This window comes from Dromaius novaehollandiae, chromosome 9 (genome assembly GCF_036370855.1).
Source record: "Dromaius novaehollandiae isolate bDroNov1 chromosome 9, bDroNov1.hap1, whole genome shotgun sequence".
Classification (NCBI taxonomy): Eukaryota; Metazoa; Chordata; class Aves; order Casuariiformes; family Dromaiidae; genus Dromaius; species Dromaius novaehollandiae.
The window spans coordinates 16,623,256-16,642,302 of NC_088106.1; the positions used below are offsets into that span (position 1 = coordinate 16,623,256).

At 36.0% G+C, this 19,047-nt stretch overlaps 1 protein-coding gene across 10 annotated transcripts in view; it reads left to right on the forward strand.

The window, feature by feature from the left end:
* LOC112981701 (disks large homolog 1) overlaps nucleotides 1-17,536 on the forward strand; it is a 175,633-nt gene extending 158,097 nt beyond the window's left edge. For 9 of the 10 annotated variants that reach the window (XM_026097547.2, XM_026097548.2, XM_026097551.2 and 6 more), the window contains 7 exons: nucleotides 2,078-2,119; nucleotides 5,218-5,268; nucleotides 7,888-7,989; nucleotides 8,224-8,396; nucleotides 12,382-12,491; nucleotides 12,892-12,983; nucleotides 15,806-17,536. In XM_026097547.2, the coding sequence (XP_025953332.1) occupies nucleotides 2,078-2,119; nucleotides 5,218-5,268; nucleotides 7,888-7,989; nucleotides 8,224-8,396; nucleotides 12,382-12,491; nucleotides 12,892-12,983; nucleotides 15,806-15,912 (677 nt within the window). In that variant the 3' untranslated portion in view covers nucleotides 15,913-17,536. Of the gene's footprint in view, nucleotides 1-2,077; nucleotides 2,120-3,677; nucleotides 3,714-5,217; nucleotides 5,269-7,887; nucleotides 7,990-8,223; nucleotides 8,397-12,381; nucleotides 12,492-12,891; nucleotides 12,984-15,805 lie in introns of all 10 variants that reach the window. The other variant, XM_064516828.1, reaches the window with a different exon arrangement.
* Nucleotides 17,537-19,047: the final 1,511 nt, after the last annotated feature.

Genomic DNA, 19,047 nt, shown 5'->3' on the forward strand with positions numbered 1-19,047 from the left:
AATGTGGTAAGATTGAAAGCTGCTGCGTACTCTAGCAGACCCGTTCGTGTACATAGACACCACTACTGTTCTAAAATAACAGGTCAAGTAAAGATATTAAGACCTTGTTTTCATCACAAATGTTAAACATGCAGGTTGTCATGCATTTCTGGGATAGCAAAAAGGTCATGGATGGCAACATTTCTTCCCAGGGTCTAACTCCTCCCTTGTCTTCTGTATTATACATGCACGGTGTTCCTGAAGTTGCTTGAAATAAGTAGTGCACTTCTATACTTGGCCTCAATCACTAAAGAGAAATACTGATGGCTATAAAATTACTTTTCTGAAACTGATTGTAAGGAGATTTCTTGGTCTAGGGTGGAACACCAACCATACCAACCTTTATGGCTTTATGGTCATGTCTAGTTTGAACTCATATGTAACATGATACAGAAATTTCACCAGGTGATTCTGTTATAAAAACAAATGGCTGCTTCTAGCCTTTATTTTCAGACTTCTTGAAACTGCCTTACCATGCTTAATGCAAGCTCAACTACTTGGGCTCTGCAAGACCAATGCTGTTTTTGGCATTCAGGCTTTCAGTCTTGCATCTTCATAAATTGTGCCTATTATCAGATTATTGCAGCACTTACTATTCTTAGCTGACTAGCCCAGTGTCTCCCTCAGAAGACAATTTTTTCATGTTCTACTACCAGGCTTTTAAACAGCACTATTTCCATCTTCCACACCAATGTGGGTGTTTGTCGAAGACCAGAAAATGAAATGGCAGTAGGTCGAAGTTGCTGCTGCTCATGAATGTTGGAAAATATCTCTCTGCCTTTCCTGCACGGAAATAAAATAAAAGAGTTCAGTCAAGTCAGACACTTGCATTTTAAGCATATTGGTTTAATTTTTCCAGAACCATTTTAAGAGGTTAATCAGTTTACTTATAATGTCTGTAACAGTTTTATTATGTTGATTAATCACTAAAAGCATACTTGTTTCATACCTGTATTGCTTCCTTCAGGGTCCCTTTGATTCCTTCTCTTCAATCTTGTAGTGGAGGAACAACACTGAATTTAAGATATTATGAAGATTTCCTATCACAACAATTATATGCACACAGTTAGCTTTCTGATTTCAAAATTAGTTGTATTTAATTTGTATATGTCATACACATGTTTATTTTATGCAGTCTCAACCTGTAAACTCTAGTGTTTGTCATTAGAAATAGACTCATTTCATGGCATGAAAATTGGTTCCTTACAGTAAAGTTCAGAAATATCAAAGTTCGTCTTTGTCCCCTAGACTTCTACAATTTTCAGATGACAGAATAGATTGATACCAGGAAATACTTCAATTGCATTAAATTTTATCATCATATGTGAAATTTTCATTTAATGTGTTCTGTTATAAACACAGCTCAAAAAAGTAAATATAAGCACCTTATAGCTGGTGAAATGTTTTAATCACTATGGAAGAGCTGAGAGATTCATATTGTTTTTTTACTCCAGTGTAAAAGGCAGGAACTTTTGAAAACTAAAGCATTATTGAGAGGAAAAAAACAAACAAACAAAAAACAAACTTTGATTTTTGCATTGCACTTTAGGTAAATTATTAAATATACCATAGAATAGCATCTATTATTGAATTTACCACATTATATTTCCTGGAATATATTGCAGTATTTTCTGCTCCTAGAGGCTTCATATAATTATTTAGTTGCCTCCTTAAATAATATAGTTGAAGTATATAATCCCATGTTTCTTGCACAACCAAATTCATCTTGAAGTAGAAACACCAAAATCACAGGGTTACATGTGAAATATGAATTAGTGTACTTTTCATAATCTTTTTTTGATATGCTATTTAATGTTTTTTTCTTTTTATTAACATCCATTCCTTTTGTATGAAATTAAGCTTGATCCTGAGAGGTATGAGAAGTACCTTAAAACATTTATGTGCAGTATGTATTGATTTCAGCATTTTGATGGTATCAGTATTGTCTTTCATCTGGATTATTTTTGTCAATTTGTTTTCTTTTGGACTCATGCCATTAGTGTGTGTTCCTTATTTTTCCATTGTGTTGCAATTTCAGAGCATGTAACCTCTAATGCCAGCGATAGTGAAAGTAGTTACCGTAAGTGTTTTTAAGTTCTTTGTTTATTTAGAACCTTTGTTTAGTACCTCTTTGTTTGGTTTTGTTTGTCTGTCTTTTCTTGGTATTTGTGTGCTCAATAAAACTGCCCAGTCAGCTTCAGTTAAATCTATACTCATGTGTTTGTTGGGGTACTGCAAAGTTGCTCTGCCTATATTTTGTTCTATTTTGATCTAAGATTAGTTCAGGATAACTTTAAGCAATTACTAATTTTTATAAATGATGCCAGTAGAGCTAGACCCGTTAGAACTCAAATTTAATCTTGACAAATATAATTCTATTTAGTCAAGCTTAATACTGGGAGCATAACTAAACTGCATAACCTGTTAAGTAATGTAGTAACTGTATCTACAGTTTTTCACAACTGATACCCACATTTAATACATAGATACTTTTAATGAAAATGAAGATGAGGAAACATGTATTTACCCTTGCTTTTCAGCTTTCGCTTACCAGTTTTGTCCAGTACGGGTACTTACTTTGAATTGTCTTCGAGGAACGTGACACACATTCAGTGCTAGAGTCAGTTATGATAAATTAGCATGACAGACTCTCTCTCTCTCATTTTGAAGGCATAGTATCTTTTAGATGTTAGACTGAATTGGCTATTTTATTACCCAAGCTGCAACATGTTCACACCAGGTAATGTGCTGTATGATGCCTCTATACAATGCCTTTTTTTTAAAAAAAAAAAAAAGGAAAAAAAAAGTTCTGTCTTAGACGAGAGTCCAAACTGCAATTCTACTAGTGAGCTCCAGCCAGCAGCTCCTCAATAAGGTTGCTGAGCCCAGACCTGGAAGCCAGGACAGAGCAGAGCAAGACAACGAAAAAGTTGTGGAGTCAAAGAGTGAATGTACAGTAAAATACACGCAGCGTGACACTGTCAGTGGCTTGCTGATCAGCTCCTGGTTGCCCACTAACCACAGAAATGAATCCTTCAGAAAGAGATATCATTGGTGTGGAGAGGGAGGAATAAGGAGAGTGCTTCTCCAGCACACACGTTTGTTTGGAAGCTGTTAATCTGCTGAGAGACAACGAGCTGCATCAAAATTTTTGTGTACTGATGAATACACTCAAGGAGAGAATTTATATAGTGCAAAAATTCCCCAGCACTTACAATGCTGATAGTGTTGTAGACTGCAATTGACAAGAAGCCAATTATGTAAAAAAAAGTGTATGTATGTATATATACGTATGCATATATATGTATATATATGTGTGTGTATACACACACACTCTCTTTTGTTAAAATTTACAAGTTAGTCCCCTGTGTAAAGACATACCATTAAAACTGTCTCACCATGACAGTTTCTCCTTAAATTTGTAGCTTTCCTAGGTTTTTTCGAGGTTTTTGTCAGAGCTTATTTATGTTCAAAGCTCATTATTGGTAGTACTAGGTAGCTTTTTTACTCCATTATTACTTGAGAAGCTGTGATTTTACTATGGATGTCATGCAATTTCTTATCTGTATGTGTAATTCTAAGCACTTTTTATTAAAATGATTCTTTTAATTTCTTCTTACTGCTCTCTAATATGAAAGTTATCTTGATTACAGATGAGTACGGTTGTTCAAAAGGTTCATTCTATTAATCTTCATTTTTCTGAAGTATCAAAAAACAGTGACAATATATACTTTTTGCCCTCAATCAGGGGATGCTTTATACTTCTTACTATCTTTAACATTTTACTTAACTAATTTCTGACCTTAGAATAATGTGACTTCTCCCAAAAAGTAGCTAATTACATGTCAGCTGGATCTTCTGTAGATGAGTTGATAGTTGAGTGATCCACTACTCCTCTCCCTGGCCTAGAAGAGGTTCTGAAAGTATATACTGTCTTTCTGAAATCCATTTGCATGAGTGACTTGTTGAGATATTAAAGTATACAGGTTGCATGTTTTCATGTCCGTCTTCACATATTCCTCACTTGCAATAATTAGAAAAAAACAAAATGATGTACACTAATGTATTGCTGTAATACAGTTTGAACACAGATTTATTGCAAATAACATAAATCTCATTATTCTTAATGAGATTGTAAAATTCAGAACTAAAATGTCCATAATCTTTGCTTTGGAATAAAGAAAATATATATAAGCAATTTATGCACTTTGCCTGCCATCCATTTCTATACAGCTATGGTATAGCATTGGTATGTTCCTTTGCCTGTTATGAATACGGCTCACGAATTCCAAAGAACGTTCCACAAATTACCCAAGCGAGTTATTGGGACACTGTTTTATTGAAAGTTCACGGTGATGTCATATAATTTGAGCTTGCATCTTCAGAATTGTAAATTCTTTGCTATCATGGAATTTACTTTTAGGGTTCTGCAAGAAATCTTACTTTGAGACATTTTGTTGGATTAAAAATGGTTTTTAGAGAGGTGGCAACTGAGGTATATTTCAGATGCTTTCACTAACTTTTGAAAAGTCTTCAACTCTCAAAGGGTCAAAATTTACTTATTTTAGTTTCATTCACTGCTGATGTGCTTTCTGAAGCTGAGAATAATACAAAGCATCCTTTGTTTCTAAGTTCATCTTTAAAAAGTCAAAATAATAGTTTGGGGTTTTGTAGAATTAGAGTGGTTGAAGGTTTTTGTATTGTTTGTGAAAAAAGTCAAAGAACAGATGCATAACTTGACAAACATGATTTTCAGCCCTGTGTAAAAATAGAAAAATTTTAAATACTGACTTCATAGTATGGAAAATGCTCATGGTGAAGGTGGCTTTGCCTCTAGCAGTGAATGATTGTATGCATGCATTTGTTCGGGGAGACATTTATAACGGCGTTTGAATAATGCTTTAATGTTCTTCTGCTTGACGTCAGTTTGACATGCTAACATATCCAACGAAATTATTTATACTGTATGTCTTATGCTTTAAAATTTTTTGTTTGGCTTATCTGTGTGGGTTTTTTTTATATATATAATTCATCACTCTTGGAAAATGTCCTGCATCATTATTATGTATATTTTACTGAGCAATGTCTGTATCTCATTATGGTTCATTAAAGGAATGAATTTAAATATATTGGTTTAGAAAATAACACACAGATATTTCTTTGCATTTACATTTTTAGGCGGCCAAGAGGAATATGTCTTGTCATATGAACCAGTGAATCAGCAAGAAGGTTTGTAGATCTCATTTATTATAAAATAAATACTGTCTGAATTATCAATATATGTCAGGTGGCTTTATATACTGAACACCATGGTAAACTTAATTGGTTTTGAACTGTTACTGTTGTTCAAGTGAGTAAAGTATAAGGGCATAAAATGCAATTGCTGAATTGATTTGGCATCTGTTCTGAATGTATGCGAATTAAGATAACTTCTTATCATTATGCTGTGTTTAACAGTTTCATCAATTTGAACCTCGCAAAATCATGGTTGATTTCCTTGTTTCATACTGCTTTAGAATTTTCTCTGCTCTTCCATTTTTTTTGGCACAGCAGAAGAGCGAGGCAATGGCTCACTTGTCTGTTTCAGTAAGCTTTAATTGAGATGGCTGTAAAAGATAGTAGTCTCTTCTCCCATTTCTTTGTGCTTCTTATACGGCTAATTTGGTCAGCAATTGGCTAGTGACATTTTTTTAAGGAAAAAAAGTTTGTTTGAAAACAAGAATGCATTCTTTCCAAACATATCCATCTAATGAGGTAAAATCAAAATGGAAATTGCTAGGAAAAAATGATTTATTTTATCACACATTTAAAGAAATGCTTTTTGGTGATTTCCAATGGGATCCTGTCACTTTCTTTTTTCATCCTGGTCCCGATTTTGCTTCAGAGTGTATAACGGGTGTAGAATTTTTGCTATTCCCATTCACCTTCAGAGATGTGAACAGTTGATTTACATCATCTGATATGTACTTCATATATTGGTAATTAATCTGTAGAAGGGATGCCTTTTGAGAATAATTGATACCTATTCCATATAAAATATGATGGCAATTTAAGTAAATACATATCATGTATCTACATGTATTTTGATGGTTACAATTTCATTTTGGTTTCATGCAATGAGTGGCCAGGCCCAGTCTCTTTTAATACCATTATGGAACATGCATGTACAGACTTTCTGCTCCAACTTGTTAAGCTTATCACCTGGACTCCACTTCATCAGTCAACTTCAGAAAAAAATATAAGTTGTTACACAAGACTAATACAAACTAAATTATTTAGATCATGCAAATCATGATTTTGACAGGCTCTTGATAAAATCATGGATGAGAAACCCATGAGCAAGGACATGTTAGAAATGGAGAAATGTTTAGAAATGATTGGCCTTCAGTGTGCTAGGTAAGCTACCCATAGGCTAGTGAACTGAAGGTTTGTTACCTTCGAATAAGCTGCTGCTGGTTCTGTGTATGCTTGCAAACCAGATAGATAGTCTCCCAGAAAGAAAAGCTGCTTTTTAGCTGGTATTAGCTTCTTAGATTCTGATAGCTTAATGGAAAAAGTTTTAGTAAAAATGAAAGTAATTTCAGATGAATTACGTGTCAAGATTGAAGAAGAAAGATATGAATCTTTCTTTGCACAAGCTGACATTTTTGTAACTGCAGCATTGTAAAACTGTCAGGATTTTAGGAGAGCCATGTGCTTAATCCTTTAAATAGCTATGTACTCAGGCATTTAAATACATGACTGTAATTCCCTTTTTAACTTTAACATAGTGTATAGGGAAGGCCTTAAAAGAATCAGCAGTGCATTCCTTTTCCTAGCTGCATGAATGCATTCTCTGTACACGTTAACCACAGTTGTCCACTAATTGACTTGCACAATAAACATTTATATTTTTAAAGAGCCCAGAGGAATAAAGAACTAATGACCAAGATAGATTTAAAGAAGCTTGAACTTGAGACATTAGTGGGACTTGAGGCCCTAGTGAGCCACCATAAGTCTTTATGCAAAGATGTTTGTTATTGAATTAATAAAGTGACAGTTACTGGATCCCAGACATTCCTTTTATCAATATATTAGTACCTCTGAAAGGAACTAGTTTCAGAAGTCAAAATATATTTTATAGGTCAAACTTTATTTAGTTTAGGCTTTTTCTGCAGTAATGACACATTCAGCCTAAAAATAAAATGTGTACAGCTGAAATTATATGCTAATGCTTAGTTACTTAGACATTATTGCCTTCATGGAACTTGCAGTGTAATTAGGTATTTTCTGCTTGTCCTTAAATTACAACCAGAAGCCATTTATAACTATAAAACAACTTAAGCTCCTTTTAAAAGATGATATACTTCATTTTATAAAGGGGTTAATAGTTACAGATATTGCAGTTGAGTATTTTCATATATGGATGTTTAAGCTGTGGTCTTAGATAATAAGAGAGAAGCTTTTCCAAGAAAAAAAGAAGCTTTTCCAACAGAGAACTAGAATTTCAAGAACTCTGCTTCTGCTTTGGTATCTCTCTTTGAAGTGTAAAGGTTTTCAGACTTCCCCTTTTGCTGCTTTCATTAGAATAAAGTCTTTTACTTGTAAAAAGATTTTTCAAAGACCTCATAAGTCAAAACTGACCTTCAGTCACCTACAGTAGTGATCTGAGGGTGAAAATCTAATGTCTTTCTTTGACTTCAGTATTAATTGATGTATGTTCTTTAGTAGGTTTTTTTCCTCTCTTCAGGAGTACATATTTTTTAGGTATTAAAACTATTACCATTTGATTAAGGGTTGTTTTGCTGAAATTTAAAGCTTAGCAATCATACTCTAATGTAACTGATGCTATTGTTTTATGTTTAATAGTCAGTTATACTCGACCTGTGATTGTTTTGGGACCCATGAAAGACAGGATAAATGATGATCTGATCTCAGAATTTCCAGACAAATTTGGCTCATGTGTTCCACGTAAGTCTCAGCAAATACTAAAGTAATTCTAGATGGATTATTCCTGTTACTTATCCTCTGTATGTTGAGTTAAAAAATGTTAATGTTTTATTGTCTAAGCTTTTTAGAACTATTTTAATTGTCAGTTATCAGTTTATAACAATTTTGCAGTATAAATAGACAGGTTTTGTATATTGCAGGGGAAAAAAGTCATTTTTTTCTTTTGCTTTAAAAATTACTGGTTTCTCTCTAAAGATACTACTAGACCAAAACGAGATTATGAGGTGGATGGACGTGATTACCATTTTGTCACTTCTCGAGAGCAAATGGAGAAGGATATTCAGGATCACAAATTCATCGAAGCTGGCCAGTACAATAATCATCTTTATGGAACAAGTGTCCAATCAGTGCGAGAAGTAGCAGAAAAGGTAAATCAGTGCCAGCTTTACTTTCATTTTTTCAGATGATTATCTGACTGTGCTGGCAGGGGAAAAGAGATGAATGGTGAGAAGCCATTAGTAACCCTCTGATCTGAAAAGGAATTTCTACAAAACTAGAAACAAAGCACATTGTCACAAATGCATCTGTCGAAATAGCAAAAGCTGTGAAAGGCAATCAGAAAAGAATTAGGCACAAAAATACAGCCTGTTATTTAGTGAATCTTCAAGACAAAGGATAAGAGAGAAGGTGGGAGTGATCAATATTGCTTTTGCTTTATGTGTTTTTTTGCTCTTGCAATGCAGGAACTGACTGCGGTCAAGGAGAATGAACTTGAACAGAAGACTGTTTTCTCTAATTAAATCTAATTTATAGTAAAGGTAGCAGGATAAGATGAAATTTAAACTGAAGTATTTAAGGAACTACTTAGAGCAATTTTTGATTCCATGGTCATTATCTTCAAGATCTCACACAAAGTAAGTTAGGATCCATATGACTGGAAAAGAGCAACCATGGTTTGTGCCTCGTTATGGACAGAGAACAGAGAGATCAATGGAATTACAGACTAATTAGCCTAACTTGCATACACAGTTCATTAATGAAGAATAGTGTCAGTGGTGGTGGGGTTGTTTAATGTGATGGACATTTGATATGGATCTGTATAGAAGAAAATATGTCAAACTGATGTTCTTTGTATTCTTAACTAATTTAGTTGACAAAAGAGTGAATGTGATAAACTTGATTTTAGAAAGACCTTTTACATAATTAGCATTAAATTTTGAAGACTGACTTTACTAATTGTTTTTTAGCTTGAAAAGAATTCCATTAACTGCTTTTTGCAAAATCAAAATGTTTCTAAATCTAAACTGAATTTTAACTGAGCTTTCTAAAAAACAGTGGGAAGAAGAAAGCATTTTTCTTACATTACGATGCTTGTATTAAAGAGAATTGCTTTGTGAGATTTCTTTATAAAGGTTGGCATAAATTCCACCTTAGGTTGTTGTGAATGTTGTTCTTTTTAGCTTACAAATATGGTGCTTTTGGGATAGAAAGCATTATCTGGTCTGTATGAAAGAAAAGCCAGCTGTTTTCTTTGTCGGGACTCGTATTTGTGGGCACTTTCAATTTGGACGCACAGTGGGTAATTACGGTTTAGCCATGTGACATAGGAGTGTAGCTAGTCCTCTGGAAAGCAGCTTTGCCCATTCTGGCCAAGTTGCTGAACATTGTTGTTTCAGGCAAGTGTAATTTATTGGACTCAAAGCCAGAGAGAACGTGGTGATATTCTGTGGCTCATATGATGTATTTTTATTTTGCTCTCTTTCTAACTGTATGAAGTAGAACCTGGCTCAGTGGTATATAGGGAGGGAAATAAAGAAAAGAAAATTAATTACAAAATTGGTGAAGTAAACGAACAGTGTTGTGCATAGGAGGCTGAATGAAGTATGTGGTTAAATGATGACCACAATTCTATATGGTTAAATGATGAAACTATTGAACATAAACATTATAAACCTGTCAGCTGTCACTTTATCTGGTAGCGCAGATATACTCCTTCAAGTCCATCCTAGACTTGAAATTGTGTTTTCTTGACCATCGAGTGGGATCTCCCTTAGTAAGGGACAGAACGATTGTAAATCTTTTATAAACTGCCATAGAAAACAAAGTACTGCTGGCTGCCTCTGTCCTATTAAATACTTCGCACAGATACCATCAGACTTTAGGTAGGTGCAGCAATTTCTCCACTCCGATTAACCTTCAAAGCTGTGGCAGCGGTACAAGCTAATTGCTCAGGGGCTATCCCTTCCTTGACTTCCTCTCCTTCTCCTTTATGGGACGAGTCTCTTCAATGAATCTTGTTGAAGGGATACAAAAGACTATTTCCGTATTTTATATGAGGAGTGCAGGGACTGCCCTGGCATAAGTGGTTGCTACTACCCAAAAAGTACAAGAAATAGTTTTCTTGCAACAGATTTGTGATTGAAAAGATTATGCACATTAATGCACATTAAATTGTGTTCATTCACTCATGCTTCCAGCTGATCCCTATCCCTCTTAACTTCCTCACCTCACAGCAACTACTAATGATACTTTCTGATGCCATTGTTTAATTATTGGAGTAGGCACTGAGTGCTCCTCTATGTTTCTGAATCAAATGCAGTACAAATATGGAACTAAAAAAAATTCTGCTTAAATTTGCCATGAGCAAAGAGCACAATATCTTTCTGTGTCAAAAACTTGATAGTTATATCATAAACTACTTGTATTTATTTTCCTTGTCTTCCACATCTTCATCTGAAAGGAATTTTCATATCCTCCTTTCTTTGGGATTGTTAATCTCTGCATATTTGAGATCATTCTTAGTGCACATTCAGTATCAGTTTAGCATAAATGGACACAGCTATATCTCAACATCCAGCACAGCTACTATGCTATCAGTCTTGTCCTCCACCCTATGCCCAAAAAACCTTTGGCACTGGTTATCCAGGTATAAGGTGTTGGTCCAAGCAGCAGTTTCTGTAAAAATGCTAACTGCCTTATCCCAAAATGGAAAATGGACCGGATGATATTTTTCATTCTTCATTTCCCAGGGTATGCGCCACTTTAAAAGAGGTACTGTATGGAAGATGTGGACAGATCAGCACATGTAGTAAAACACTCTGCTAGATCATACAAACACCTTAGATGGTACCAGTTAGTATCCTGATCCATGCACATGATTCCCATGGACCTGGGAAACAGTTAATCTCCAGCTGAAAACAAACAGATGTGTATTGTTTATGCTGGAAGAATGTTTCATTCCTCTGTAAGAATTGCTGAAATAAATTGTGAGTCTTTGTTGTGCAAGAGATCAGACCTAAAGGATTCTAGTGATCCCTTCTGCTTTGAAACAGAAATGTTTCAGTCATTTCAGATTGCACTGGCTTCCTTGCTCTTTACTGCGTCTTCCAAGGATTGGTCTCACAGGGGTTCAGGAAGTGTGTTTTGTGATATAAGCAACCTTTGGTTTTATGATGCTTTTGGGTTTATATCCTGGCTTGCAGAATTCTGCCATTCGTATTAGGTCTACTAAAGAAAAGGCTTTTCTCATTTTAGTCACACAAGAGCTGTTTTCCTCTTTTCTCTTGCTTCCCCTCTTCCCCATTCCTTTCTAAAATATTGGTATCCCAAATTATGCTGCCTAGAAAGAGAAGAAATACAAATGTTTGGAGGAAAAGGAAATAATGGTGTCAAAGATAGGAGGAGCTGAGGAACAGGAGAGCCTGTGGCGTGGGAAACGCCTGGGAGCTGGAGAATTGCATATAGTGGGAGAATAGAGGGAAAGAGAAAAGCAGCTGCATTCTGTTCCAGCTGCCCAAGGAAGGATTCTGACTTTATCTTTTTGCTTCTGAAAAGATTAAAAAATAATCAGCCCAAATAAATCGCATTCACCATCTCAAATCTGATGTCATACAGCATGATACTTCGGGGAGAGGGAAGAGATTGTATTCAGTTCGGTCTAACTGTTCTGATGGTGGGAAATTCCTGTGCCACCAGTGGTGGTGATTTGCTCAGATATGCCAGTTAAGTCATCTGGCTTTGGTCTAAACTGAATCAGTGAGATGGCCACATCCTTAAAAGATCCTCAAAGACCAAAAAAAAAAAAAAAAAAAAAAAAAAAAAGGTGATGATTTTACTGCTGTAGTTTGAAGTACAGCTGTCCCTTTGGATGAATCAGCATTGTTGATTGGGCTGCAGCCTCTGGAGAAAGGAAGGATGAAGGTTCAAGAACATCTCAAATGATAGACGACCCCAACAGAGGAATATTGTGGAACCCCAGGCCAGTGTGGTGAAATCGTAATACTATTAATGTGGATGCTTCAACTTTATTGGCTTCAGTGGAGCCACAGTTTTACTTCTAAGTTCTTATACTGTATATGGCTGTGACTTGAACTCTGCTAAATATCGTTTTCCCTTCTCTCTCTTACTTTTTAGGGTAAACATTGCATCCTTGATGTTTCTGGTAATGCGATCAAAAGGTTGCAGATTGCCCAGCTGTACCCAATCTCCATTTTTATTAAACCCAAAACAGTGGAAAACATCATGTGAGTAAAAGCAAAGTACCTCAGACTAAATTGTTTTAGACTGTCAGTGTATTTCAAAGCCAGCTTGCAGGTCATGTGAAGAAAAATTATAATATTTGTATTTTAAACTTAATTATTTGTTTTGTTCATGTAACTTCCTGTGTTGAGTTTCTAGGGACTTCTAGAATGGGCTTCAAATCCAAATCAGGAGTGCTTGAGAATGAATCCCGCTGTCTATGCAGTATTCCAGGCAACCTAGTGTCAGAATAACTCATTCCCACTGCAGTCTCTACTTAGGTGCCTCAGAAGACTATTCTTTACTAGTATTCTTACTAATGCTCAGACAGCAATTTAAAATCTTATTTCAAAAGATCCCAAATATTTGATGGTAGTTTTTTATGCATGATGCTTTTAATCTCAGGGAAATGAATAAACGCTTAACGGAAGAGCAAGCGAGGAAGACATTTGAGAGAGCCATGAAGCTGGAACAAGAATTTACTGAACACTTCACAGGTTTGTTTTGTTTGGGACTGTTCTCTTTTGCAAACTGAAATTTTATTGCTTGCTGCATGGTAATTGCCACACCATTAAGATAAGGCCGAATCTTGTTTACAGGCTGGTCTGTGATTGTTTTGAGGCATAGAGCAGTCCTAGTACTTCTACGCTGGTGCCAGTTTGAATTCACTAGATGCAAAACCTTACCTGGAGCTTAATTTAGGTCTTAAAATCATGAGAACTTTACTATTTTTCTAGTTATTGAAATGTCAATGTTTGCTTCATTGATATATTGAATGCTTAAAACTTTTTTTATTGCAGAGCTAAGATTGCCCAGCAAAACTCTCTGTAGAATGAGATTACTTTCTAATTTTTGAAATCAGGAAGTAAAGAATTTTGGTAATTAAACTTCTGGAAATTAGCATTGTGGTACTCCAGCAAAGCAAATACGTGCATGCCCTGGACTTAACTGTAACAACAAGGGATCAGCTGCAAACACTCAAGCTATGCTAATTTTTTGCATTGTGGCTTGCAGCATGAGGAGGTTGATCAAGCTGGAGAGGGTAGAGATTGATCTTGGGGAGGACAGAAATGGGCCTTGTCTATTCCTGTCCCAGACACTGGCTCCTTTCCTTCTTATTACATTCTCTTTTGTAGTGTTTCAGTATTTGCTGCCTCATTTACCTTCTTTCTGTGACATGTCTCCCTTGCACAGTTCCTTCTCCCACTATTTATGTGGGCAGAGCTGTGAATGCAAAGCTTCTCTCTGAACCATCTGCTCAACCTGGGCAGAGATATGGGCAACTCCTCATGGGAAGAAGATGGAGAAGCCAATAGACTCCCTGCCCCAATCTTCCTGCTACCCTGTTCTCTGCATCATGCACCACCCATTGAGTGACTTGAGACCATCCCTTTCTGTCCTCCTCCCTCTCTGCTGCTACACCCCCACCTATCACTGTCTCTCCCAAGGCTGTTGCTAGCTCTGCCACTCTTCCCACAGCTCTTCATCTGCATGTACCCAAAAATTTATGAGATTCTCAAAGTATATTGCAAATTCTTCCTATTATAGAGTTCCTTCCCAAATGACTTCCCAGCATGTCAGGTTTGTTTTCAGGAAACCACTACATTGTCATGTCTACTTCCTATCTAATGAGCTCATTTTAATAGCTATTAATTAAATATTTAGTAGTTAGTAGCTGGTGTTCTGCCAGGTTGTCTCAGTGGCATCATATCTAGCAATTCTTCAGGAAATTAAGGGACAGAATTAAAGATGTTTCAAAAAGTTATGAGCCTTTCTAAGAGCCCTTGAGCTTAGGGCCATGTTTTTTGCTTCTCAGAAGTGTAAGGCTTTGTTGACAAAGGCAGATAGCAACATCCCTTGGTCAGGTTTTTGTCCCTGATAATCCAGTTTAGGGCAAAAGTCCTTTTCTGCATGTTTGAGGTACTTGAAGATATTACAGTCCCATTTACTGCTTAGCATGTGGAGGCTGCTACTCATATGACTCCACTGGTAAAACAGAATGTGTGAACATTCTCTGATCTGTTAAAAATACCACCTCATGTGGGATAACTGAAATCCACTTCCTGAGCAGGCTAAGCTTAAACAAGTTTAGACTTTGCACTGAAGCATATGAAGAGCATGTCCATCTTCTTATTAAGCTTTGGAGGAGAGAGAGTTAAATGTAGCTAGCAAGAAGTAAGATTCTGAAGCTTCTGGCCTTTTGCACTGCAAATGCATTTCTGAATCTTTCTAGTGCACAATAGTGCTGTGAACATTGCACTTGAGATATAATAATTGAGCAGCCGCCTCCTCCCACAGGCACTGTGACAATGGGCTGCAGACGGGGAGGAAGTTTTTAAGAGATGGGAATGATGACTAGGAATAAAAAGGAAGTAATTTGCATGAAAGCAAAGCTCGGAAGCATCAATAATGTATTAATGCATAAAAGCGTGCGTCTGGTGTGCCTCTAAAATTATCTTTCCTGCTAAACTTTATTTCTTGGATTATCAACACTGAGGTGGCAATCACAATTATAAAGAAGTTGCTATCTCATGATGATTGCTATTTCAGGCTGAAGTGTTGTATGAACAGCTCAAACTTCATTCTCATTCTCACCAGACCATACTTTACTCTGATATGTCAGGACATATCCATATTGGTTCATTTCTGATTATTTTCTGGCCTTGGAGAAGACACATACAGCTTGCACAATCTGAATATAAATTGCACTCAAACTGTGTAAGGAAGGCCTATTGCCTATAAAACTAGAATCTATTGACTGGAAAACAAACTCCATGACTTTTTCCTCTTTCTGGCCAAGATCAAAGCTACTGCTAGCAGGGAGAAATCATAAGGTCCACCAGCTTCTCTGTGGCATTTCAGAGTGCGGTTGAGGAGTTCGCCCATCTCCATTACATCAAGCCAGCCTCAGACTGACTGACTGCATGAGGATGCAGCCCTGTGCTCTGTCTTGTCTTCTTGTGTTGGAAACATGCATGGAAGTTGGACCAAAAAGAATGCTGGAAGACATGAATTGACTTATAGCAGCTCTAACATGAAGTTAGGAAGGGCAAAAAATCCCTTACTGTATGTGTGTATTTGCAGTACAGGTTATTTCCTAACCACAGGCCTGTGGGCAGGACAGACAGTGCTTTGGGTGTCCTGTAATATCAACAGCAGTTTGCTTCAGTCCCACCAGAAACCAGAGATCCCAGTGGCTGTCGCTTCCTTCAGCAGTCTAAAATGTTTTGTTGCTCTAGAAGGAGTAAAGCTTAGAACGTCTTGGTTCCTGTACAGAGCTAGAAAAGATGATTGCTGATTGCCATATTATGTTTTGCAGCTATTGTCCAAGGAGACACACTGGAAGAAATCTACAACCAAGTGAAACAGATCATAGAAGAGCAATCTGGGCCTTACATCTGGGTTCCAGCAAAGGAAAAATTATGAAAACAGATTTTTATTTTTGATTTTCTAACTGACATCCACTACTACATCTGAAAACTCTTAAGCCCTTCTGGTGGAGCCTGCCTCTAGTTCTTTCCAGTGTGGTTCATGTCCTAACCATCGCATTCTGCAGTTCCCATAATGCTTTACATCTGATGTGTCTCTTACTTTAAATAATTTGTATTATTGTGTGTTGTTGGTTTGCCATTTTTCAAACATGACAGTGGAATGGCCTGACCAGCTATTAGTTTGGGGTGGGGCGGTGGGTGGGGAATTACTTCATAAAATTCCTTAATGTTTAAGGGAAAGTAACTTTCAAAGATTTTTCAAAAAAGCTTTATAGACATTCTTTTAAAATTTCATAACAATTGAAAGAAAAGTTGTATTCACAGAAGTTGTAAATCATGAGCAACTTTGCACGCTTAACTGTAATAGCATGGTTTGGTCAGGGCAATCAATTTCAGGTTTTATTTTCTGAGTTAAATTCTGTGGTCACAATATTTTTTCTTTCCAGGCAGTTAAAGAAAAACTTTTAAATTTTGAGTTAACATTTTCATTAACTCCCATCACTACTTCTCAAGGGATATTCATTTTCATAATTTCATATGGATATTCTTATAATCTATTTTTTCATTTTTTGCCAATAAAATTGCTAGGGACAAAGATGTGTAACGTTTTTAATCTTCCTCGTGCAACACTATTTATAGTGTCTTACAAAAATTGTTTATAGATAATGGTCATCACACTTTTTGAGCCTAAAATATGTTTAGGTGCTAGGAAACCTTGTATTTTACAAAGGAATGCCAAGTTTCCATTGGCAGTAATACAGAAAACAGCTGCAGAGATGGTCTTTAGGGCAATGAGAGTGTGATTCGTAGCCTAAAAATGTGTGTGTTCTTAGGGGTCAGATTTTAATGAATATTTTACCCACAATAACTGCCTATTTTGTTATAATAAATATATATATATATTAAACTTTCTTTAACTAAACTCTGTAACTATGGGAATTATTTTCTTTACATAGTTGCACACACGTATAAATATATATATATATAAAAATATATATTTTTCTTTTACCACCTACTCCTAGCTTTTTGTTTTGAATAAAAATGCAGATTAGAATTTACCTTCCTTAATCACATGAAATTAAGTGGGCTATGGTGGCTGGGCAAAAAGTCCAGGGAATATTAGTTAAAAGAAAAAATATGTGCAAGTTCTCCTCTTTTCTACAAAATTTCAGATGTTTGTACTTTTTTCTTGTAATATGCATGTTTTAACCAAAGGGAGAATTCAGAGTCAACAGTACATTTTATTTTTTTCTGTGTTTGTTCATGGATTGCATAGGTACAAGATCTTCCATTTGCAAAGCACAGACTTCTGTGCTGAGTGTTATAAATACATTGTAGCAAAATGTGGAACTAACTTCAGTAAGGAAACTCTTTTAATCCCATATTATTTGGTACCTGCCATTGCTTATTTCAAACTGATTATTTGTAAGAGGGATGTACTTAATGACAGCCGTGGTGCTGTCACTCAACCAAATTAGCTTTGGTTTGTAAAGAATTATCCACACTATCCATTCCATTTGTTAGAAAGAGGAGAACAGCTAATAAACTTTATTGTACAATGTGTTTGTCAAATGTCTTTTTAATTAAAAGAAATACAGGTGATGTAGGAGTTTTAAAAAAATTGACCAAGACTGTAAAAGAAAATAATGTGGTAAAGAACACTGACCACATGGGGCTGGTGAAGCTATTACATTAAAAACAGGGCTGAACTTGGGACAAAATACTGTTGGTGTTCTGTGGAATCCTTACAATGCTTATAGTAAGCATGGCCCCAAATCGTTTTTGTTTCTCTAGATTAGTAAAGCTGGTGTGCTGTGTTTCTGAGAATCCTTCCGATTCTGGAACTGCAAGGTGTGTAGGCCTGCTATAAGTTTTGACAAATAATACTAAATTTCTAAATGCGCTGGAAGTGTACTGTAGTCTGCTTCTTCAAAAGACCAATCATTTGAGGTGTACAATGAGACACCTTAAAACAGAGCAGCTTTAGATCCGTTTTTTAAACTCAGCTGAGATATCTAAATAGTGAGAAATCTGCACACCATAATAATGTTTGAGATTTTTACATAGTATACATTTTTGTTTTCCCTACCTCTTCTTTTAACCCATCAGGAATTGTTTTAGTTCCTGTATTGCTGAAAAGATTTGCAAGGAATTGTTCTTTCATATATAAGAATGTCTGAATAATTTCTATAGAGCTTTTCTTCCAAGCATTTGTCGAGTATTAGCTAGGTGTCACCAAATTCTACTTTACACTCAGGCTGAAGTCCACAGTACTTAACTTGCACGCTTATCATGCTAGCATGAAAGCTAGTCCTGGATACAAGACCAAGAAAACCCAAAGAACTCTGGGGTATCTTCTCTGTTTTGGGGGGTTTTTTGTTTGTCTTTTTGTTCGTTTAAATTTTTCCCTTTGGCCCTGATGCACCTGGTTGACTTGCTTTATTTTGTGATTTTTAGGACTTTGCATCAATTGCTTTTTCTCTGGATCTGATTTTTCCCAGTACCGTGTGCTGACGTCTTTGATTTTTGAGTAAGCTTTATATTATGTATTTTAAAAGTTATATTCTAAAATATTTACATATATTTCTCTTAATGCTTCAGTAGAGTAAATGGGAAATCCAAATGGATTCATACTGTTGCATTATAGCCTTACTTTAGCTGGCCCAGTGAAGGGACTGTGGGTTTTCTTGCCTACCTGCTAAACCAGCCATTTATAATTGCTGAAGATAAGCAGCTTCATGAGGTATTCAACTGCTGCTCTCTCTTAGTATTATAAGTTATACTATATTAATTCCTTTGCAGACATTTTTGTCTAACTACGCTGAAAATTGGGTTAAGAAATTATATATCTCTTTGAAGCATAGATAGTCAAAGAGCTATTGATAAAATAGGAAGATGAGCTAAATCACTATGGGCCATAGTGATTGTGATGGTTTAGAGGGGGCTGCATTCAGAATCATCCTCTGTGCTAGAGGTGCCCTTCCACCTCCTGAACCCTCTCAGCGGAAGATCAGAAGAACCACAGGAGAGGCCTGGGCGCAAATTCTATTCTTACTAATCTTGCCCTTGC